Here is a 24,112-nt window from a genome sequence, read left to right as displayed (position 1 = left end):
ATGTCACCTTAACAATGCAAATATTTATTTCTAAATACTCAATGTGACATCCATGTATTTACTTCCCTCACTTTTTTTGAACACAGAAGGGATTCCTTCCTCTGGGACCAACTAGTAAAAGTAATTTCTCCTTAACTTTAATGTATGGAGCACACTGTAAAAACAAAAACAAAAACAAGAAACTCAGGGCCCTAAAACAACAGTCCAAAGCCCAGAGGTGGGTGGGTTTGGATGTCAACAAAGTGGACCAGAGGAAGCAAAGCACTGCATGCCACGGTCCTGCAGATGGGGGATCGGTGAGTCTGATTTCAGGACGTTTCGAAACAATCCACTCCCACTCCGCCGCCCTGGGCGGGGTGGGGAGGGGTGGGGGGGGCGGGGTGGGGAGGGGTGGGGGGGGCGGTGATGGGGGGTTCTGCCGTCGCGCCGGGTCTCCGCCCGCAGTCGGAAGAGTTGGGAGCAGGCCTCGGGCGGTAGCTCCTCAAACTCGGACCGCATCCCACCTCCACCCTGGCCTCAGTCCCGGCGCTGAGCACCACTCCCCAGACGCAAAACTGCAACTGCCAGGCATCGCGCATCTCTCAGAGGCTCCCCGCCAGCCCACCTTTTCCTCCAGGGCCACCCCAAGTTTCACCCGACGCTCCAGGTCAGGGGTCCCCGACCTCCCGCCATTTCTCCACGTAGCCGCAGCTCTGGACAGGAGGAGAGAGCCTCAAGGTGACACCTCATTTTGGCCAGTGGATCTGGGTTCTGGGTCCGAGTTCCCGGGCACCAGGAGCCAGGCAGCCCGAGCTCCCGGGCCCGGCTTCCCATGAGAGGCCCGTCGCCTCACCTGGCAGCGGCACACGATGTCGGCGTCCTGCGCCAGCAGGTCCACCACCTTCCCTTTGCCTTCGTCGCCCCACTGCGCACCGAGCACGACCGTCACCCGGTTTCCTCCGGGCCGCGCCCTGGGGCGGCCGCAATTGCCGTTGGGCAGGGAGGATGCCGCCGGGTAGGTCTCGGCGAACGCCATGGCTCCAGTGACGCGAGGAGAGCCCGAAGGAGAGGCGGCCGGCGAGGAGTGAGCGAACTGAACTGCTCTGCGGCCGCCAGCCACATGCAGAGGAAGAAGGAGCCAGAGGCCGGCCCCGCCCCCGCCCCGCCGGGCCGCCACCCTCCAGCCAGTCCCCGCCCCGCTCTCTGCCACAGCCCGCTCAAGGGGGTACCATGACTGCCCCGCGCAGGCCGGCCTCGGCAGCACCGCCCGCAGGAAGAGGCCCTGGTGGCGGCAACGGCCGCCACCCCGGACCGAGGCCACGCCCCTTCCGCGGCCTGGCGCGCCACTCCTGTGCGAACCTCGCGAGCGGAAAAGGTCAGGGGCGGGGCTTCGAGAGCGCTTCTCCTTCAGCACCCCGCCTACCCGCTCTACCTCTCGCTTTCAAACTGGAGAGGCGCGGAAGCGCGTGTGGAGCGTCGGACTACAAATCCCAGCATGCAACGCTCTGGGCTGCGGCGGTGTATTCTGGGGCCACTGTGTCTGCCATCTGCAGGTTTGTCTGGATTTGTCTTTATTAAGGAATGAATGTGTGCAAAATACAAACTGTGGAATTTCGCAGTACAAACAGCATAAAATCGGAACGTGTAAGTGTAGAATTGGAAATTAAAAGTCTGGAAGTAACAGAGATGGGGACAGGGATGAAAAAAGACAAAATTCAAAAGTAAGGCAATAAGATAAAGGACATGAGACCTGGAATCAACAGATCAAGTAAAGTCCTAATCCTCATTTTACATAGTAGTAACAAAGGCTCAGAGAGGAGGAGTGGATTACCTATGTCGCATATAGTACATATATGCAGATACCGTCATGCACTTCTTTTTTTTTTAATCCCCACAACCATATAAGGTAGGTGATCCTCTATTATCCTTATTTTACAGGATTTAAAAGCTGGGTAACTTGCCCTAGTGAGGCTTGAATTGGTACTTCGATAATCTGAGTCCAGAGCCCATGTCCTTCCTGTAGATTCCACTGTCTCTCAGTTACATTTGTAACTAGATTCTGGTGTATATACCTACTGTTCATCTAATGCCCTTTCGACTCCAACACAAATTAACTATGATGTTTAATTCTGATAAAAGGTGCTTCGAAAAAAAGTGGGAATGGAATCACATTATATGTACCGTCTCCCAAATCGCCTGTACATACTGTATGTTCACTAATGGTCCCTAGAGCACACTTTAGTATTTTATTTCTAGTCAATGAGTTAAGTCAGGAACATTGAGAACCTGCTATTAACTAACTAAGTGTCCTGGGCACTGATAACATAGGAGAAGTAAAGATACAATTCAGCCCTCAAGGATTCAAATTATTTGGTCTATTGATTAGTAAACAATTATAATACTATGTGATAATTGTTGTCTATCTTGGCCTTATTACAAGATCACAAACATTTTGGAAACAAGAATGCCATCTATTTCTTTCTAGTCAAATGCCCGAGGTAGTGTTGGGCAGATAGTAGATACTGAATAAGCACACCTTACTAGTCATTTCCATTCAATTTTTTAAAATCATTTATGGGAGACTGATTTGAGTAATAATAAAACTCTGGTTTCCTGCACAGCCAGCTCTACATGAATTACTCTTTCTCTATTGCCATTTGCCTGTCTTGATGAATTGGCTCTGTCTAGGCAGTGGACAAGGTGAACCCCTTGGGTGGTTACAAATTTGGGGGCTTGTCTGGGATTGCCTTTGTGGCTACCTGCTCGTGATTCAGTGGCCCCCCTCCAGCGATGGATCCAGAAGCCTGCCCAAGCGGCCACCCAGTTCTCTTGGACTGGGGGCTGACTCTGGTACTCTCTCTACTGGCGGGGTGCTGCCAACCCAGTGTGCATGGATTTAATTGCAATGGAGAAATAGCCCTGGGGAGACGTCCCTTAACTGTAACCCTATCACAGGGTGTCTGTCTGTTGCCCCATTGTCTGGATTGGTGAGTATTCTAGGTGCTGCCAACGCCTCCTTTCTCCCAACTGGTTCTGTAGCCCTGTGGTGAGGTGTCTGTAGCCCCATTGCAGGATGCCTGTTCGGCTCCTGGGGGGTCTCATTTGGCTCTTTCTAACTAGTAGGAAGAGTCCAGGTTTGGGAGACTTCTCCTCAATCAGGAAGATTTCAAGGAGGTTTCTCAGAAGGAGAATAGGAGGATAGTTTGGAAGGGATACTCCTGGAGTTCTTGGTTAGGGATCTGATTGGGAACGCCTTCTGTCCTCTCGTCTTTGTGTGCGTTTGTATATGTTGAAGGGATCTCAGAAGAGGTTGCTGATGGAAGTCCAGCAGACCTAACTCAAAACCCTCCTTATTTGTCTGGTCACATTTGATGAGCCCTAGAGAAGGCTCAACAGGCCTGTCTCGGGGTGACTATCTGCTCTTCGTCTTGCCCGGAGACCCCATTGTGAATTACCGCTCGGAGGTCATCCCTCCCCACCTGGAGTGGATCAAAGACAACAGGGACCAACGGGAAAAAGTTTTTGAGCTTTGCCAGGCTGATATTGGGTGCTGAACGAGGTGGCTAATGTGTATTTTGTTATGTGTGTTTTGCTGGGATGGAAAATGTTAATTCGGTTCCCCATGCAGCCCGCTGGGCAGCATCTTGCAAATTAAGAATCTCGTCTGTTTCCATGAAACAGTAAAGGGCGATTTTCTCTTGTAAAGTGGCTTGAACCCCACAGCTATAGCACAAGCAAGCAGGGTCATCAAAAGCCACTCCATTCTTCTGGAAACTGCAGAGAAAGGGAACCCGGAAATCTGGTATGCCGGCACAGAGGGTATGAAATTCTTACCGGACCGGTTTGTGGTCTCTCTCTCTCTTTCTCAGTAAATAGTAAACTGTTTGCCTCCTCTGCAAGGGTTTGATGAATAGAAAAAAGGATTTGTGAGACTAGTCTTAGGCTGTAGCAAATCTGGTGTAGTTTTGTGCTAAGAATTTGTCTTTCTGTGTTCTGTAGTGGAGAGATGGGTGTCACAGGATAGAACGTGGGTTTAGGACCCCTATAAGCCTGCTTTTCAAGCCGGCTTGGCAGGCTGGTCAGTTACAAACTTTGCTACAGGTCCCTGAAGCCAATACTGTATGAAATTTCTCTGTCTTGTTTTGTGTCCTGAAGAGCTTAACTTTGTGACCATGTGGAGATACTTTCTCTTGGTTTCCACCATCTAGAAGACAGGAATTTGGGGATTTTTAGGTTAGCCCTAAGAATTTTCTTGAGCAGTTAAAAGCCTTTGCAAGCTTGAAACTGGCTTCTGTAGGCTCCTTCTGGGAAGCACAATAGAAACTGCTCACTACTGTATAACTCAGTAGCTAAGGTTTTGCCTCTTGACAGTGGGGGTCTGGGTTCTATTCCTGGCTTCCGGAATGATTCCCTTCTGGTTTTTTATTTATGTAACTTTGCCATTTATTGAGGTTCCCGCCTCCCCCCGCCCCCATGAATAGCTTCTGATTTCCTGTCTTGAATTTTCCTTTCTCTAAACTACCCTGGGGGAGATTCTAAATCTTGTAGAAAAAAACCTGCTTACCATCTCTTTGAGACACCTGTGTGTCCATGGTTATAACCTTAGTTAAAACTTAATTTCAGGTGGGAAGTTACCTGTGGTAGAATTCAAAAGCCAAAACTATTGGCCGCTTGGCGTGGCTAAAGTTGGGTATAAAATTTTTAAGGGTTTTTTTTTTTTCAAAGAGCACTATGGTTAAAAGTCAGCTTAATTAAAAGTGGATAAACAAGCTGTAGGTATATTTAAAAGGCCTTTATGTTTCTCTCTTCTTGGATCTTGTTTTTCTGGAAAAAGATCATTTTTCTGGAAAAAGTTCTTTTTTTCATTCTCAGTCAACTGAATTATTTTCCTTCACTTTTTGTTTTGCCTATCTTAATGTACACATGAGAGGCCCTGAGATAGCTTCTGGTAGCCTGGGACTCCTTGGGAAAAACAGGAGGCACCACAGACCCCGTTTTGGAAAAAAGCTCTGTTTTCCTCATGAAACCCCAAGAATTAAAAGCAGACAGATCCCTCTCAAAATCCAAGGCTCTATTCTGTTTTGCATTGTGTTATCTGACGGTTTTGAGTTTTAGGGGCATCAGAAAGACTTCTCATTCTGAGAGAGCTTTGGTGTATTAACAACTAGGTAGGAAATATACTTTAGGGGTTGGCTAATAGTAGTTATGGAGGCATACTTGGCTCTTCGCACACTTGGATCAGAGAAGCATGCTTTGGCCACCTGGAAGATATGGAAACACCCCCCCGCCCCCCAACAGAGAGATGAGAATCCCATGGAGGATGGTCTAATTACAAATGGACTGATTGGCTTTGGGTTGCGTTGCAGTGAAATGCACAGTTGGTAAAAGCACTGCACTGTCTTCTCTCGAAGTATTTCCCTCCTCTTGGGATCCAGGATCCAGTGTAAAGCGGCACCCTTAATTTTAAGAATCCGTCTTTGCCTTCAGCTGCTTATTTGGCCCTAGAAACACAAGCTTTCCTAGCCCTGTTCCTCCAGGGGCTCCACCCTGAAGCCAGTAATCCAATTAAGAAACTGGCAAACGAAAAATCTTACAGGTGCTGAATCTTCTCTCTGGTGTGTGATGTTTATACATAAAAGAGCTCTGATTAATTGCCTTAGAAAAATGAGCGCTTACATCACATATTTTGTCAGAAAAATAGAAATTTTAATGCCTTTTTATTCACATGACTTTAGTAATCTTTTGGAAATAAAGACAGTTTTAAAGATTATTGGTAAAATAAAATGTCATGAAAATATAGACATTTGGTCTAAATTAAGATCAGATATCAGATTTGCTAAAAGCTTTAAAGTCAAACTGTTCCTTTGACTTTTGAAAATCATTTGATTTACCTACTTTGGAGCATTAGGTTATAGATAAGGCCTGGGGACACGTGGACAGCCATGCCCCTAGTTATGCTGAAAACAGTCAGGCCTTATCTTCACTTCTGTCTGGTGTCCTAGGCTCCACCCTTAGTATTAACTCACTTACTTATCCGGTTTTTCACTAAAATGAAAGTTGCTAAGAATTAACACTGTAACATGAAATTCAGATTACTGGAGAAACAGTTTTACATACAAGGTGTGTAAGGAAGGTGTTTTTTGGTAAAAGATTGTAAGAAGGCATAGGGATATGGCTTTTGTTAAGGGGAATGTAATTTTGTCTAATTCAGAGGGTTTTAAAGATTGTCTTACCCTAAAACAGTAACGGAACAAAACTGAAGGTTTAAGCAAAGTGAAAAAGGTTTGTAAAGCGTGAATCTAAAAAAAATTCTGTGGGTATAAACCAGTTGGCTAAGAGCTGAAAGAAATTATTTAGCTTTTTTCTGTAGGTTAAAACATTAAAATCATACTGATGTGGGACCAGAATCTGGGCCCCTGTGTCCAAATAACAGGGTTTTCTTAGAAAACTGATCTGCTGTTTGATGGAAAATTGTAAAGGGTTCTATAAAGTTTATGAAAATCTTACCTTATGGTCAAAGTAATTAAAACTGGATATACAAAACTTTATTTAAAAAACTAGCTTTAACATTAAAGATGCACATGAAATTTGGTTTTCTCTTTTGAAGATGATTTTTATGTAATGTTAAAAGATAATGAAAGGGTTTTGTTTTTTCCTTTGGATAAATGGCAGGGGAAAAAAAAGGAGGAGAGAGAGAAGAGACAGATTCAGTTGGCCTCATGCTATCTTCATTGGATCTTCTTTGGAAAGGTAAGTCATCTGTATCACAGTAAAGGTTTTTCTTTTTCTTTAAATTGTTTTGGAGTTATCATTTTGGCCAAATGAATGACTTATGGTGACCTGGGATTCTATTTTGTGATATCCAGTGTTTTAAACCTTTGATATTTGACAGACTTTCCAAAATCAAATTATAAATTATGTCTCTTTCTAACTTAGTATTTTAGATATTAAGTCCACTAAAGTCCAAAAATGACATTTGGCTTATTTGGTACTAAAATCATACAGGAAGCATTGTCAAATATAAAATGGTGTTCAGCTTTCTTTGGTCTATATTTGTGTAAATGTCTTATTGGTATATGTTCCAAAATTATGTAAAACTGCTATAATTCTAATATGACTTAGGATATGTTATCAGTAATAATTATAATTATTATATTAAATGACTGTGTGCCACAGAGGTAAATGTCTTTGTCAATTGTGCCTTTAACAGTGGCTGCCCTAAAATGTTTTTGTCATCCACAGACAACTGTTGTCTCACTTTGGTCCTCTTTAAAAGATGATTTTACAATCAGCTAGAAAATTTAACAGGTGCTCTTAAATGCAGGTTTCTGATTAATAACTCTGGGAGACTGTGACATTAGAATAGAAAAAACCTTTCAAATAGAAGAGGGAATGGCGTTTGGTTTTCTTTGGGACTGTATTTGTATAAATATGTTATTGGTATGTGTTCCAAAATTATGGGAAATTTCTATCATGTTATAATTTAGTGTACATTATTAATTATTATAATGGTTATGTAAAATTGTTGTATGCCACAGAAGTAACCAAAATTCCTAGTCAATTGTAGCTTTAATAGTGGGTGTAGGCTTTTGCCATCCACAGACATTTTGTCTTGCTTTGGTCCTTTTCAAAAGGCAGTTTATATGTCAGATATAGGACTCTGAGTGCAGGTCTCAGATAAGTTTTAAAATTGTGCTATTGGAATGGAGGAAAAAACCAAACTTATAGGACTCTCAGGAGAGCTAATGTGTTAAACATTGCTAAACCTTTTGTTTTCAGAGTCGAGAGAACTTACTTCTTTAGAGCTATTTGCAACTTCTAACAAGTGAGTAAAATATACTCCTGTGAACAAAATTTAGAGCATATTTGTTCCTCTCTACCTGATTTCTCCAGAATTTGGAAACTATTTGTGAATATTCTCAATTTATGGCAGTATAGTTAATTGCATAAGTGCAGTAAGAATCTGTTTTCTTTTGTAACAGAACACAATTGGAGAAATTGGTTATTTTACCAAGGCTTTGACTGGAATGGCATGCTTCCTTTAAAGAATCAAAGTTGACTTATAGAGCCAATTAAAGCCCATTGGGGAATCTGGCCTCACACCTTGTCCACACAGAGTCCCTGTGCAAGGTTCCTGACCTGTGGTAAGTAAAGAATGTCACTTTTTAACAGGCCCAGGAACTCCAAGTTATCTTGGGACTTCAAGAGGAAAGGAATTTTCAAATACCAACTCATAGGTATTTGAGGCTGGGCTCAGCTTTTTTTTTTTTTTTCTTTTTTTTTGAGACAGAGTCTAATTCTGTCGCCAGGCTGGAGTTCGGTGGCTCAGTCTCGGCTCACTGCAACCTCCGCCTCCCAGGTTCAAACAATTCTCCTGCCTCAGCCTCCTGAGTAGCTGGGATTACAGGCATGCATCACCATGCCCAGCTAATTTTTGTATTTTTAGTAAAGATGGGGTTTCACCTTGTTGGCCAGGACAGGCTTGATCTCCTGACCTCGTGATCCACCCACTTCAGTCTCCCAGAGTGCTGGATTACAGGCATGAGCCACTGCGCCCAGCCTGGGCTTGGCTTTTAAAAAGTCTTAGCTGAGATCCTTCATGGAACAGAGTTCTATCAGAGCCAATGAAAAAAGCCTAAGTGAAAAATAATTATTCTTGCTGCACTTTATGCAAATAATCAGGCCAAGTACAGTAAGACTAAAGTTTATTTTGTAAACAAATCAGTTCTATCATGGTTTGTTTTGAATAAAAATGGGGACTGGAGAGAGAAAAATTATGCTTCAGAAGAAAAATTATAGTATACAGTTGTTAGCTGGTCTTGAGGTTTTCTTGTGCAGTTTATACTACACACTAAATTATTTCTGGGTTAGAAGTCCCCAGACTAATGCTTTCAAATCTTTACTTTTAAAATTGGGAATTGTACTCCTCATCCTAGGACTCATTATTTACCTTATAGCAGGCTGTTCACTTAAACACTGTAGTAAAACTATAGATGAGAGTACTAATGTGTTTGCCATGCAAGTCTTGGAAACTCAACCAGGCCTGCATGAGTCGCTCAGACAGTTGCAAAGCAATTCCACTCTTCTCACCTTGGGGTTCACTCCCATTCCCATTACGTCCCCTGTCAGCAGGAAGAAGCCAGAGCTATCAACGGCCTTTTCCCATCTTCATAGCCTACCCAAAGGGAAGGATTGAAACCATCTTTGCAAAATTAAGATTGAGACAGTGAAAGACATCTAACTGAACGGACTGCATCTTGCTTCTAACCTCAAAGCTGTCCTTGTTCATTCCTGGGCATAAGCTGAACTAACTGTGGGAGAAACTTAGTTTATAGTTTACACAAAGACGGTAACAACCCTTTCCCAAAGCAGACCTCCTTCTTGCCTGGAGACTAGATTGCCTTTGTAGGACTAACATTAACCACAAGATTTGAAATCAGGTTTAGGAGTCATGCAGCTGGAGGATACAAGATTCGGATTCGCCCTAAACCGCTCCTAAGATCGGTGCTCGAGATATTTTGCAGACCCTGCACTTGATGGATCAGCTGGCACCACCCAGATCAGTAAACTGGCTCATCTGATCTTGTGGCCCCACCCAGGAAGTGACTCAGCACAAGAAGACAGCTTCTACTCCCTATGATTTCATCCCTGACCACAGTCAGCACTCCTGGCTCACTGGCTTCCGCCAACCCACCAAGTTATCCTTAAAAACTGTGCTCCCCAGTTGCTTAGGGAGACTGATTTGAGTAATAATAAAACTCCAGTCTCCTGCAATAAATAAATTAATTAATTAAATAAAAATCATTTATGCTGTGCCTGGCCAGGTCTGGTGGCTCACGCCTGTAATCCCAGCACTTTGGGAGGCTGAGGCGGGTGGATCACTTGAGGCCAGGAGTTGGAGACCAGCCTGGGCAACATGGTGAAACCCCGTCTCTACTCAAAATACAAAAATTAGCAGGGCCTTGTGGCGCACGCCTGTAATCCCAGCTACTCTGGAGGCTGAAGCAGGAGAATCGCTTGAACGCGGGAGGCGGAGGTTGCAGTGAGCCGAGCCAGATCGCGCCACTGCACTCCAGCCTGGGGGACAGAGTGTGACTCTCTCAAAAACAAACAACAACAAAAATCACTTATGGCGTGCCTGCTCCCTGGAAAGCATTGCCAGATATGTATTTGCTATTGCAGTGTCTATACGCAGTCACATGAAGTTTTGGGCTAAAAGACACACTACCTTAAAAGTTTCACATTCTTTCTGGCAAATTGGATTTTTCTTTTTCTTTCCTTCCTTCCTTCCTTCTTTCTTTTTTTCTTTTAATTGGCAACTCAGATTTTTCGAAGTGTTTTTGCTATCTCACTGCTGGAAAGCCTGGTTCTGCCTTTCCTAAACTCTGGTGTGCAGGTTCGCACTCCGGCTACCTTTCAGGCCTCTAGGGAGCCCAGGTAGCGACGCGCACGCGCACACTTCTCCCTCGCTGGTCTTCAGGCCCGGCCCGCCCTGTCCAGAGGCGCCGGGACCCAAGCGCCTGCAGCTGCCCGCCGGGCCGACGTCCCACGGGAATGCGCGAGGCCCGGACGGGAGTGGCCGAGGCGGTTGGGCGGAGGCGGAGCAGGCGCCATGTCAGCCCGGGAAGTGGCCGTGCTGCTGTTGTGGCTGAGCTGCTGTGGCTCCGCCCTTTGGAGGTAGAGAGACGCCAGTCGCAGGCGAGCGACTAGGCGGGGATTACCCCCGGCGGGGCAGGCGGGAGGGTCCTGCTCTCCACCCCATGCGCCCCGGGACCGCTCGCCCTGGCCGACCACTGCCTCGTCTCCTGGCTCCCCAGCACCAGCCCCAGTGTCCCACCGCTCCCACCCGAGAGTTTTCCATGAGCGAGAGGGGACGCAGCTAGCACTTTGCTACCCTGCTCCAGCTCCTGCAGTAAGGTCGCAGTACCTTCATGCTGCTGTCCTCAGAACATCTGAGCCCCAATGAAATCTTACTTTTTTGTTTGTTTAGGGCGGGGGTTGTCTGTTTGTTTTAGAGACGGCCTCTTGCTCCGTTGCCCAGGCTGCAATGCAGTGGCGCCATCATAGCTCCCTGAAGCCTGAAACTCCTGGGCCCAAGCGCTCCTCGCACCTCGGCCTCCTAAATAGCTGTGACAATAGGCACGCGCCACCACGCTTGGCTAAATTAAAAAAAAAAAATTGGTAGAGACAGGGTCTCACAATATTGCCCAGGCTGGTCTCGAACTCCTGGCCTTAAGTGATCCTCCTGCCGGGGCCTCCCAAAGTGCTGTAATTACAGACTATGAGCTCTGAGCCATGAGCTATCGCGCCCCGGCCCCTGTGAATTCTTACATTCCTCTCACCTTGTGCAGCCTTCTTTTGCCAGAGGAGAGGATCATTGTGGTCCAAGAGTGAGATATAACAGTGCCCTTTTCATTAAAAAATAGCACATGTCCATCTGCACAGCCCACACACCTATGGGCCTCTTAGATCTGTTTCCAACAAGAATACATTAAATATTAGGCATAATTAATAAAGCAAGGATGAAAAGGTATTATCATTGTTATCTGGGACTAAATTAATAAATTAAACATGACTCTTTGAGCTACTGTTCTCTCCCTAGCTATCCTTAGCCCCAGTAGGAGTGAGAAGCTGTTGAGGGAGCAGGTGAGGAGAAAAGCCCTGCCAGGAAAGGTCATTTCATCCTTTCACTACCAGATCTTATTAAATTACATAATTTAACTTTGTAAATTAAAGTACAAAATTTGCCACTTGTATTTTTCTGTCTGTATTGAAAGGGAGCTTAGATTCATAAGAAGTGTGAGGTGGTTCACACTTCAAAACAAGCCTTTGATGACAATAGATTTCATTTTTATTTATAGGTATATGTAAAATACATGACCTTTTTTTAAATTCGATCTGTATATACAGAAATTGTGTTTCATTATAAAGGTGACTGATTTCCGTTAAACATAAGAATTCAGAGTGCTATTAAGGCTTGTATAATTCTGATAAGGGAATTGCATAATGATATCCTAGCAACTCTTCCTCTACATACAGAAAAAAGACCTCCGATTTAAAGCTTTAGGGATGGAGCAATTCCAGTTGCAATTAGGTATGCAATGTAGACATGGAATAGATTCTTGAAGCAAATGGAAGGCGAAGGAATTGTAGGGTGGTGATTTATGGTAGTCAGCAGCTACATGTGCCTTTTGAGTATTTGAAATATAGCCCAAATTGAGATGTGGTGTAAGTGTAATGTACACACCAGATTTCAAAGACTTAGTCTGAAAAAAGAATGTAAAATATCTCAGTAATAATTATTTTATACTGATTACATGTTGAATAAAACTTAAAATTAACAATTTTAAGTTTAATTTGTTTAGTTTTAATTAAAAGCTAAAAATTATTAAAATTAATTTCACCCATTTCTTCTTGTGCTTTTAAAGTAGCTACTTGAACATTTATAATTAATAGGAGGTGGCTTGTATTATACTGGACAGTGCTCTGTTAGATGAATCAGATAGACGGGAATTAAGAACCCTCCATTGCGGCAACATGGCAAAACCCTGTCTTTACTAAAAAATACAAAAATTAGCTGGGCGTGGTGGCATGCGCCTGTAGTCCCAGCTATGCGGGAGGCTGAGGCGAGAGGATCACTTGAGCCTGGGAGGTCAAGGCTGCAGTAAGCCAAGATCACTGCACTGTACTCCAGAGCAAGACCCTGTCTCAAAAACAAAAAAAAAAGAGAAATACTGCGTTTTTAAAACTCCAATCTTTATTATTCTTATTTTAACTCTTTATAAGTGAAGGAGTTAGAGCCAGTGTTCTTCAAGAGTTTTCATCTTACAAAAAAAAAAAAAAAACCAGGTAAAGAGTATTAACTTCTCATCTTATTTTATTGTCTTTAGATACTGAGCAAACCCTAACACATCTAGAGATGTGGGTAGAGATCACTGATAGCCCCAATTTTAGCCCTGAGTTGCTGTCAAGGAAGGGAATGAGGCAGAAAGGTGACGCTCCTGGCAGCCCAGCTATGTCCTGAACATGTAGAGAATCCTCATATTTGAAGAATAAATTAGTTTTAATATTTATACTTGGCCTCTTCCTCCACAGATATTCCACTAACAGCCCAAACTATCGCATTTTTAGTACCAGAAGTACTGTAAGTGTTGAATTTTTAATAAACTATAGTTAAATATTAAATTTTTTGAACTTTAGAGCAGAGAGCAGAGTTAATCATATTGAGTTTTACAGTCATTGTCACTCTTCTGTTTCGTTTCTTTCATCCGGTGTATTACCCTAACATAGGTCCCCTCCTTAATCCATGTCCTTGAATTTGCATGTAGCAAAAATAGTGTTGTTTTGAGTGTTTTCGTGATTCACTGTTCACAATGTGATGTTATTATATAGGTAGGATAACCATTCAGTATATTGCCTAAACCCGTGAGAATGGGAGTGCTATTAATAATTATACAGCAGGTATAAATTAGAACTGTCTAGACAAATCAGGATGTATGGTCACCCAAACTATAGACCTCATTCTCTATATTACTTTTCTTAGTCAACACTTTCTACTTCATTTCTTCTTATCTGCCTAATTACTGGTGTAAATCAATTATATTTTATATACCCCTATTGCTGGACGTATAGCTTCCTACCATCACAAACAATACTGGAATGAGTGTCCTCTAGAAGTCCTTTTATGTATCTGTGTATCTGTGCAATCATTTTCCTGCTATATGTAGCCAAATAGAGTTGCCTGGCCATGGGAAATACGCTTAATTTAACAAAGTTCCACAAGATTGTTTCCCGAACGGCAGTTACAATTTATATTCTCACTCAATGTACATCTTCACCAAAATTTGGTGTTATTAAATTTCCTATTATTTTACCAATCTCATTATTATCCAGTGATAGCTATTGCTGTTGTTATTTTCAGTTTCTTTGATGACTAGTGATTTTGAGCATCTCTTCGCATATTATGTAGGCTTCTCCTTCTATTACCTGTTCATACCCTTTGCCTATTTTTCATTTAATTTTCTGCCTTTTTCTTACTCATTAACACAGTGCTATCTACATTGCATTGTAAAAATTAATCAAATGTTGGTTTCAAAGATTCAGTTATCTCAAGTTTCTGTTAACTTTGTTCATGGATACTTTACTGAAAAAAAAAAAAAAAAAGCTGAATTTTGATGAGCCAAATCTCTCCCCTCCTTTGCCTTATGATTTAAACTTTTGGAGGCTCCTTTTTTTTTTTTTTTTTTGGAGACAGAGTCTCACTCTGTCACCCAGGCTGGAGTGCAGTGGTGCAATCTTGGCTCACTGCAACCTCTGCCTCCCGGGTTCAAGCGATTCTTCTGCCTCAGCCTCCTGAGTAGCTAGGACTACAGGTGCACACTACCATGCCCGGCTAATTTTTGTACTTGTAGTAGAGATGGGATTTCACCATATTGGCCAGGCTGGTCTTGAACTCCTGACCTCGTGATCCACCAGCCTCAGCCTCCCAGAGTGCTGGGATTACAGGCCTGAGCCACCGCGCCTGTCCAGGGCTCTTATTTAATAAAAATATTTGCTTACCCTGAACTGAAATGTTTTTATAATTTTAGTTTATATTTCTTATATTTTTACCTTTAAAATATAGGTCATAAATCCATCTAGAGTCTGCCTTGTATATAGTACAATAGGCATTCACATTACTTTTTTCACATAATGAACCAGAATCTATTAAACAACTCACTGTTCCCCTATTACCTTTCTCATGTCACCTTTGTTCCATATGTAGATGAGTCGTTTGTGAACTTTCTTATTTGTCCTGGTGCCAATTCTACACTCTCTTTTTTTTTTTTGAGACGGAGTCTTGCTTTGTCGCCCAGGCTGGAGTGCAGTGGCGCGATCTCGGCTCACTGCAAGTTCCACCTCCCGGGTTCACGCCATTCTCCTGCCTCAGCCTCCCGAGTAGCTGGGACTACAGGCGCCCACTACCACGCCCGGCTAATTTTTTTTTTGTATTTTTAGTAGAGACGGGGTTTCACCGTGTTAGCCAGGATGGTCTCGATCTCCTGACCTCGTGATCCGCCCGCCTCGGCCTCCCAAAGTGCTGGGATTACAGGCGTGAGCCACCGCGCCCGGCCAATTCTACACTCTCTTAACTGCTGTAGCTTTCTAATGAGTCTTCGGATCTGGTCCTGTGAACATCCAGTTTGTTCTTCCACAAGACTACTTTGGCTATTTGCGTTTTTATATAAATTTTAGAATAAGGCTGTTAGTTTTCACAAGCAAAAATCTGCTGAGATTTTGATTGGGATTGCACTTGGGGAGAACTGACATTGTTATCATAGTAACTGGTATCATTATGATATTGAATCTTCCAATTCATGAAGAATGATGTAGCCCTCCAGAGTTGATCTCATTATCTTCTTCCTAACTTTAGTAGATTTCTTCCAACGTCTCCCAATTAAACAGATGCTCCCTTTTGGGCAGAGAGAGATACATTTCATTAAATTAACTAAGTATTCATTGGTTCCTAATTTATTGAATATGGTAAAAATAGTCGCTATAAGTGATATTTATAGTGAATTGTGAAATGCCTTTTCACAGTCTACAGAAAAAAGTTTTATGAGTTTTCTCAGACTTGTTATCATAGTGAATCATATTAATATATTCACTTTTATTGTATCATCCTTGGATTTTGGAAAAACCCCACACGGTACCAATGTAGTATTTCAATATGCTCTTAGGGACTATTGTTAATATTTTATATAAGATTATTTTATCAATATTCATACATGAGTTTGCTCCACAGCAGTTATCTCAGTGGGGATGCCACTGAAATTTTGAGCAGGAAAAGTTTTCAATGTATGGAACTATCCTTTGCTTTGCAGAACAACTTGCTTCCCTGGTTCCCAAACACTAAGTAGCAGTGACAATCCTCAGGGATTGTGTAACCTGAGATACTCTTCCATATTTCCAGATGCCGTCTAAGGCAGGCAGAATCCAGCCAGTACACACTTGGATAGCATGCTGCCTGGTATTCGCTTGGAACTGTCAGTGTCTGTGCTGTACAACTTGTTAAACACTTGTCATATTATCCCTGTCTTTAAGGGAGCGTGTAGCAGTCAGGGGTCAGAGGACAGCAGTAACCACTCTAGATATTTCAAGCAGAAATTTATTTGCTACAGGAAATTAGGTGCTCACCAAACTGTTGGGAGAGCTAGGAAAGCAAGGGTCTTAGAAACCCCCACTAATTTTTAGGTTTATCAATAGTCAAAAAGTTGCTGTTGCCACCAGAGATCAGGACCTGGAGGAAATAGATGCCCATGTCACAAGTCTCTCCCAGTACCTAATGAGGGATGGTGCTCAATGGAAAGATGGGACAGAGGCCTTCCCCAAAACCACCTATCTTTGAAGCCTGGACTTTTGGTACCACTGCCTGAGGAAGAAGAATGGCTTCCTCTTTTTTACAAGTTCCAGTCCACATCTGATTTTCAATCATTCAGAACCCTTCAGGGTTCCTGGTTTCCAGCTCCTGCAGTCTAGGGATAGCCTAGAGTTACGCAGGAGTGAATGATCATGGCTGAGAATACAATACACAACAATCAGTTCCTAGCACTGTGTGGTATCACTCGTAAATTAGAATCAGGAGTCTTTAGTTAATTTTTACTAAATAATTCAACAATTTCTCTTGTGTTTTCTATCAGTGTTGTGCTCCCTTTATAAATAAATAAATATTTATAATTTGAACCAGGCCCAGATGGTTTTGTATGGGAATTCTACCAAATCTTTAAGAAGCACATCATTTCAGTATTGTTTAAATTTTTCTAAAGTATAAAAATGAAAGGAGGAAAAGACCTAAGGGGATATTTCACAAAAAAGGATGTACAAATGACCAGCAAACTTATGAAAAATTAGTGAAGTGTGAATTAAAATTACAGGGAGATGTAATTACAAACCAATCAGAATGCCTAAAATTAAAAAGACTGAAGATAACAAGGGGTGGTAAGAATGTAAAGCAATAGGAACTCTAATACACCACTAGAAGGAATGCAGGTTGGTATAACCACTTTGAAAACCTGTTTGCTATTATCCAATAGTGTTGAATATATACGTTTCCTGTGACACACTAGTTTGACTCCTAGGTATACATCCAGCACCAGAAGACCTATGTAGGAATGGTTATGACAGCATTATTCCTAAGAACTCCAAACCAGAAACAACCCAGTAGCATGTCAATCAGTAGTATAGAGGGATAAATGCATTTCTGTGTATTCACATAGTAGGATACTATATGGCAAATGAAAATAAGTACATTGTGTCTACATGTCAACACAAAACCATATGGATGAATCTCACTGTACTGTGTGAAAGTAGCCATACAGAAAAGAACACATTCTGTATAAACTTTATAATATTCCAAACCAGGCAAGAGGAATCTATGTAATATATATTTTCTTTTACAATTGTGTTTTCAAATTTATTGCTATTCATTTCTTTCTAATCTTTGCTTACCATTTCAATCTCTATTTTTAGCTATTTTATGTCTCTAATAGAGTTTATTTGGGCACTTTATCTTCCTTTCCTGGACAGTTTTGCCATGTATTGGACCATTTTATAGTTTTTTTTTTCTTTTTTCTTTGAGACAAAGTCTTGCTCTGTCACCCAGGCTGGAGTGCAGCGCGCGATCTTGGCTCACTGCAACCTCTGCCTCCCGGGTTCAAGCGATTCTTCTGCCTCGGCCTCCCGAGAAGCTGGGACTACAGGTGTGTGCCACCACGCCCGGCTAATTTTTTGTATTTTTAGTAAAGACAGGGTTTCACCATGTTAGCCAGGATGGTCTCAATCTCCTGACCTCATGATCTGCCCACCTTGGCCTCCCAAAGTGCTGGGATTACAGGCGTGAACCGCCACACCCAGCCTTATTGGTCTTTTTAAGAATCATCTTTTTAATCTCGATTTTCCATTATTATTTTTATGTAGGTGGCAGAAATGGTCCATCTTTAATTCATAAATGACCGCCAAAACAGTTATGTCATTTTAGAAATGCAAATTGGACCCTAGAGTTTGATTATCAGCAAGAAAGGTAGATAAAGGGCAAGTGAGTAATATTACAAAACCAATGATATTGCAGCTTCCTTGAAAGTGATATTAAGAGAAAGGAAGGGGCCTAGTGTTGTGGCTTATGCCTGTAATCTCAGCACTTTGGGAGGCCAAGGCAGGTGGATCACTTGAGCCCAGGAGTTTGAGACTAGCCTGGGCAACATGGCCAGACCCCGTCTCTACAAATAATAATAAAATATTAGGGCATGGTGGTGCATGCCTATAGTCCCAGCTACTTGGGCGGCTGAGGTGGGAGAATTGCTTGAGCGTGGCAGGGAGAGGCTGCAGTGAGCTATGATCATGCCACTGCACTCCAGCCTGGGTGACACAATGAGACCCTGTTTCAGAGAGAGAGAGAAAGGAAATATTGAATGTACAGAAGACCAGAGATTTTCCATGACTCTTCTTGATGAAAAGCATGTCTAAAAAATGCTTCTCTACTCTGTGTAAATTGAAATAGTGCATCAGTTTTCTGTTTAAATAATACCAAGTCACTTAAACATGAAGTTGGTAAGCATAGTGGGAACTTTCTGCAGGGACTTGACTACATTTAAGTTAATCATTGGGGAGGTTTATATGTAAGCTTGGTAATTTCCACAGAATTTGTTCTCTGTTTTGAACTTACATCTTTGAAACTTTTATTAGTAAAACATTTAAATATACATAAAATATATAAATTAGTATAATTTAGACATACATAACAGTATGGAGATTAAGTCCTTGTATATCCATTACTCAGCTCCAGTATTACAGCTCATGGCCATTCTTGTTTCATTGACTTTATCACCCACTTTCTTCCCTTCTGAATTATTTTGAAACTATCCCAGACATATCCTTTCATCCATACATATTTCAGTGTGTACCTTTAAATGATAAGACTCTTTTTAAAAATGACCAGAGCCAGGGCAATAATGCAAGAAAATGAACTAAAAGTCATCCACTTTGGAAAGGGGAAGATAAACTATTTCTGTTTGCAGATGACATGATCCTTTATATAGAAAGCCCAAGGAATCTAACAAAAAACTATTAGAACTAATAAATTATCTTAACAATTTCTTATGGCAATTCATAGGAAATTGTAAATGGAAATTCAAGAGTACCAGAATAGACAAAACAGTCTTGAAACAGAAAAAGTGGAAGGACTCACAGTTCTTGACGTTTATACAATTGGTCATTTGAATACTAAGCTTACTACAAAGCTGCAGTAATTGAGACACTTTGGTACTGACATAGGATAGGAATATACATCAATGAGATAGAATTGAGAGTTCAGAAATAAAACCTCATATTTACAGTCGGTTGATTTTTGATAATGATACCAAGAGAATTGAATGGAAAAAGAACGGTACTAAAACAACTAGATACCTACAAGAAAAAAATGAATGTGGACCCCACCTCAGACCACACCCAAAATTATAACTCTGAATGGATCAAAGACCTAAATGTAAGAGCTAAAACTGTAAAACTTATAGAAGAAAACATAAGAGAAAATCCATGACCTTGGATTAGGTGATGGTTGCTCACAAGCACAAGCAACAAAAGAAAAAGTAGATAAATTGGACATCATCAAAATTAAAGTCTTTTGTGCTTCTAAGGACATCATCAAGAAAGTGAAGACAATTCACAGGATGGGAGAGAAATTTTGTGATTCATGTATCTTATTATGGACTTGTTTTTAGATATATAAAGAACTACTATTGATATAATTTGGTAATAAAAATACAACCCAGTTTTTTAAATGGGCAAAGGATCTGAATTGTCATTTCTCCAAAGAAGATATCCAAATGGCCAATAAGCACATCCCCATCAGGGAAATGGAAATCAAAACCATAATAAGATACTACTTCGCACCCGCTCAGATGTCTCTAATCAAAAAGACAGATAATAACAAGTGTTCGTGGGGATGTAGAGAAATGGGAACTCTTATATTGCTGTCAAATGTCAAACGGTGCAGGCACTTTAGAAGACAGCCTGGTAGCTCTTCAAACAGTTAAACATGGTGTTACCAATATGTTCTGAAGATTGCACTTCCAGTTTTACGTCCAAGAGAAATGAAAATGTAATGTCCACACAAAAGCTAGTACATGAATGTTCACAGAAGCATTATTCATAATAGCCCCCAAGTGCAAACAATGCAAATGTTCATCAACTAATGAAAGGATAAATAAAATGTAGTATGTTTATATAATGGAACATTACTTGTCAATAAAAATGAATGAAGTACTTTTATGTGCTACAATATAGAAAAGCCTTGAAAACATTATGCTAAGTGCAAGAAACCTTTCACAAAGGACCACATGTTGTATGATTTCATTCACATGAAATGTCCAGAACAGGCAAATGTATAGAGAGAGAAAGTAAGTTAGTGCCTGCCTAGGGCTGGGAGATGGGGGTGGGATGGTAACCTCCGAGGAGTGTGGCAGTTTTTTTGTGGAGTGTTGAATATGTTCTAAAATCGATTACAATAATAGTTGCAGAACTATATGAAGATACTAAAAACCATTGAATTGTACACTTTAATTGAATGAATTGTATGATGTGAATTATATCTCAAAGTTGTTTAAAAAACCATAACCGTAATACTAATTAGCGCACCTAAAAATTAATAATCATTCCTTAATGTCATCAAATATCTAGTCAGTATTCAAATGACCAGTTGTCATATAAATGTCATTTTCTGTTTGTTTATGTAAATCAACATCCAGATAAGGTTTATACATTATGATTATATATTTCTTTAGTTCCTTTTGTAAAAGGCAAATTAATTGAGGTAATTACATACAATGAAATTTACTCCTTTTAAGCATATAGTTTGATGACCTTTGGCAATGCATACAGTTGCGTTATCACCGTAATAATGAAGATATACAACATTTACCTCACCCCAAAAAGTTTCATCATGCCCTTTGCAGTCATGCTTTACCTTCCCCATCTCAGCCATTGGCAGCCACGAATCTATTTCCTGATCCTATAGTTTTGCATTTTCTAGATAGTCATAGAAATGAAACCATACTGTATATAGTCTTTTGGGGTCAGTTTTCTTTCACTTGGCTTAGTGCTTTCAGATTCATCCATAATGTTGCATATATGAGAACTTCATTCCTTTTTATTGCTGAGTATTCATTTGCATTCTTATGCCACCATTTGTCCATTCTCTTGTTGATGGCCATTTGGGTTATTTCCAACTTAGAGCTATTTCAGATGAAACTGCTGTGGACATTCATGTACATATGTGAGGACATATATTTTTATTTTGGTTAAATACCTAGGAATGGGATTACTGTGTTATAAGGCAATGATATGTTTACAGCAAATAAGAAACTACACAACAGTTTTCTTCTTTTTCTTTTCTTTTCTGAGACAGACTCTTACTCTGTTGCCTAGGGTGGTGTGTGTGGCACGATCATGGCTCACTGCAACCTCAAACTCCTGGACTCAAGTGATCCTTCCGCCTCAGCCTCCTGAGTAGCTGGGACTGCAGGCATGCACCGCCACACCCAGCTAATTCTATTTTATTTTTAGTAGAGACAAGGTCTTACTATGTTGCCCTGGCTGGTCTCAAACTCCTGAGCTCAAGCAGTCCTCCCATCTCGGCCTCTGAAAGTGCTGGGATTACAGGCATGAGCCACTGCACCTGGCCCACGACTGTTGTTTGAAGTAGGTGTACCATTTGCGTTCCCACGAGCAGCAGAGGAGAGTTCTCATTGTTCTGCATCTTGAATACATTTTGGCTTGAATTCTACCTTATCTAATATCAGAGTCACAATTCCTGCTTTTATATTGATTTTTTTTTTGACAGGACCATTTTCCTGGTATACCTTTGCCCATGGCTTTTACAAAAATTTTTTAAGAGTTAACAGACTTTATTTTTAGAGCAGTTTTAGGTTCATAGAAAAATGGGCAAACAGTATAGAGAGATCCCATAAAACCTCCCCAGTTTGCCCTATTACTAACATCTTGCATTAGTGTGCTACATTTCTTACAATTGATGAGCCAATATTGATACATCATTATTAACTAGAATCTGTAATTTACATTAGTGTTCACTCTTTGTATTGTACATTCTGTGAGCATGGACAAATGTTTAATGACATGTTTCTACCATTATAGTATCACACCGAATAGTTTCACTGCCCTAAAAATTCTCTCTGCTCTGCCTTTTCAATCCTCCCTCTCCCCAGCCCCTTACAACACTGATCTTTTAACTGTCTCCATAGTTTTGCCTTTTCCAGAATGTCATTTAGTGGGAATCAAAAGGTATGTAGCCTTTTCAGATTGGCTTCTTTCACTTAACAATACACATTTAAGTTTCCTCCATGCCTTTTCATGGCTTGATAGCTCGTTTGATTTTAGCACTGAGTAATACTTTATTGTCTGGATGTACCATTTCTCCATTCACCTAGTGAAAGATATCCCAGTTGCTTCCAGTTTGGGCAATTACAGGTAAAGCTGCTGCAAACATTCATGGACAGGTTTTCGTTTGGACCTCATTTGGGTAAATACCAAAAGTGCAATTGCTAGATATATGGTAGGAGTATGTTTAGTTTTGTAAGAAATTGCCAAACTGTCCTCCAAGATGGCTGTACCGTTCTACATTGTCACCAGCAATGAATGACAGTGCTGTTGCTCCACATCTTCACAAGCATTTGGCGTTGTTAGTGTTTTGGATTTTTGCGATTCCAATAGGTGTGTTGTGGTATCTCGTTGCTTTAATTTGCAGTTCCCTAATGACATACAATGTGGAGAGTCTTTTCATATCTTTGTCACCTCTATATTATCTTTGATGAGGTGCCTGTTCAGATCTTTTGCCCATTTTTAAAGATGGGTTTTCGTTTCCTTGTTGTTGAGTTTTAAGAGTTTTTTTGTGTATTCTGGATACCAATCTTTTATCAGATATGAGTAACTTTGCAAATATTTTCTCCCAGTCTGTTGCTTGTCTTTTCATTCTCTTAACAGTGTCTTTTACAGAGCAGAAGTTTTTAATTTTAATGAAGTCCAATTTTCAACCTTTTTTTTTGATTTGTGCTTTTTGTGATGTATCTAAGAAGTTGTTGGCAAACCCAAAGTCACCAAGGTCTTCTCTCATTACTTTAGTCTTTCTGGGTCACTTTTTTCTTCTGGTATTTCTTTCGAACAGCATGTATTGGGTCTTGCTGTGTGAGTTAAGCCCATTCACATTTAATTATATAACATATCTTTGGTCTCAATTCTCATATTAGTTTATCTTAGGTGTGTTATATTTACTGTTTCTTTCTCTGCTGGATCCTTTTCTTTAAAAAAATTATCTTTCTATATTTAGAAACGTTTGTATTTTTGTTTTAGTGGTTACCTTTTTGCTTATACCTTTCGAACATCTTTGGTGCCCTGCTCTTTTATTTACTCTTTTACTGCCTGGTTTCTTTCTTTTTTTTGCTTTTTTTTGTTTTTGAGATGGAGTCCTGCCCTGTCACCCAGACTGGAGTGCAATGGCGTGATCTCGGCTCACTGCAACCTCCGACTCCCAGGTTCAAGCAATTCTCTTGCCTGAGCCTCCTGAGTAGCTGGGATTACAGGCGCCCACCACCAAGCCTGGCTAATTTTTTTGTATTTTTAGTAGAGACGGGGTTTTTACCATGTTGGCCAGGGTGGTCTCGAACTTGTGATCTCATGATCTGCCCACCTCAGCTTCCAAAGTGCTGGGATTATAGGCGTGAGCCACCGCACTCAGCTTACTGCTTAACAACAAGGCAATGATCTTATTCTACTTTCCTTTTTCATTCTCTCCCATATTTTTTAGTCAGTGATTTTATTCTATTTTCAATGATCTTCTTCTATGTTCCTTCCAATTTTTCAATTTCATGTATTATTGTTTAATTATAGAATATTACTATATTCTATAATTGTTCTTTGATTATATTTGATCAAATATTTGATTATATTGTTTTATTATCAAGTATTTGATTATATTGTTCTTTGATTATATTTACAGTTATTGCTCTGTTCCAAACATTTTGGTTTTCCTCTTCAGGATCTCTGGATATATGTATATTGGATTTTCTGCGCCTGTCTTTCATATTTG

At 41.0% G+C, this 24,112-nt stretch overlaps 2 protein-coding genes across 9 annotated transcripts in view; one reads left to right on the top strand and one right to left on the bottom strand.

The window, feature by feature from the left end:
- ADSS2 (adenylosuccinate synthase 2) overlaps positions 1–1,286 on the bottom strand; it is a 108,863-nt gene extending 107,577 nt beyond the window's left edge. Inside the window, exon 1 of one of the 2 annotated variants that reach the window (XM_031015151.3) lies at positions 833–1,286. In XM_031015151.3, coding sequence (XP_030871011.2) covers positions 833–1,015 — 183 coding nt within the window. In that variant the 5' untranslated portion in view covers positions 1,016–1,286. The remainder of the gene's footprint in view (positions 1–832) is intronic. The other variant, XM_031015144.3, reaches the window with a different exon arrangement.
- A 9,148-nt stretch (positions 1,287–10,434) lies between these two features.
- Positions 10,435–24,112, top strand: part of CATSPERE (catsper channel auxiliary subunit epsilon) — a 177,148-nt gene continuing 163,470 nt past the window's right edge. For 2 of the 7 annotated variants that reach the window (XM_063707108.1, XM_055373831.2), the window contains exons 1-2: positions 10,497–10,656; positions 13,075–13,123. In XM_063707108.1, coding sequence (XP_063563178.1) covers positions 10,592–10,656; positions 13,075–13,123 — 114 coding nt within the window. In that variant the 5' untranslated portion in view covers positions 10,497–10,591. Of the gene's footprint in view, positions 10,657–13,074; positions 13,124–24,112 lie in introns of all 7 variants that reach the window. The other 5 variants (XM_063707105.1, XM_063707103.1, XM_019032403.4 and 2 more) reach the window with 4 other exon arrangements.

This window comes from Gorilla gorilla, chromosome 1 (genome assembly GCF_029281585.2).
Source record: "Gorilla gorilla gorilla isolate KB3781 chromosome 1, NHGRI_mGorGor1-v2.1_pri, whole genome shotgun sequence".
In the NCBI taxonomy this organism is placed as follows: Eukaryota; Metazoa; Chordata; class Mammalia; order Primates; family Hominidae; genus Gorilla; species Gorilla gorilla.
The sequence above is the reverse complement of the archived record's forward strand: the minus strand, read 5'-3'. Positions and strand labels throughout refer to the sequence as shown.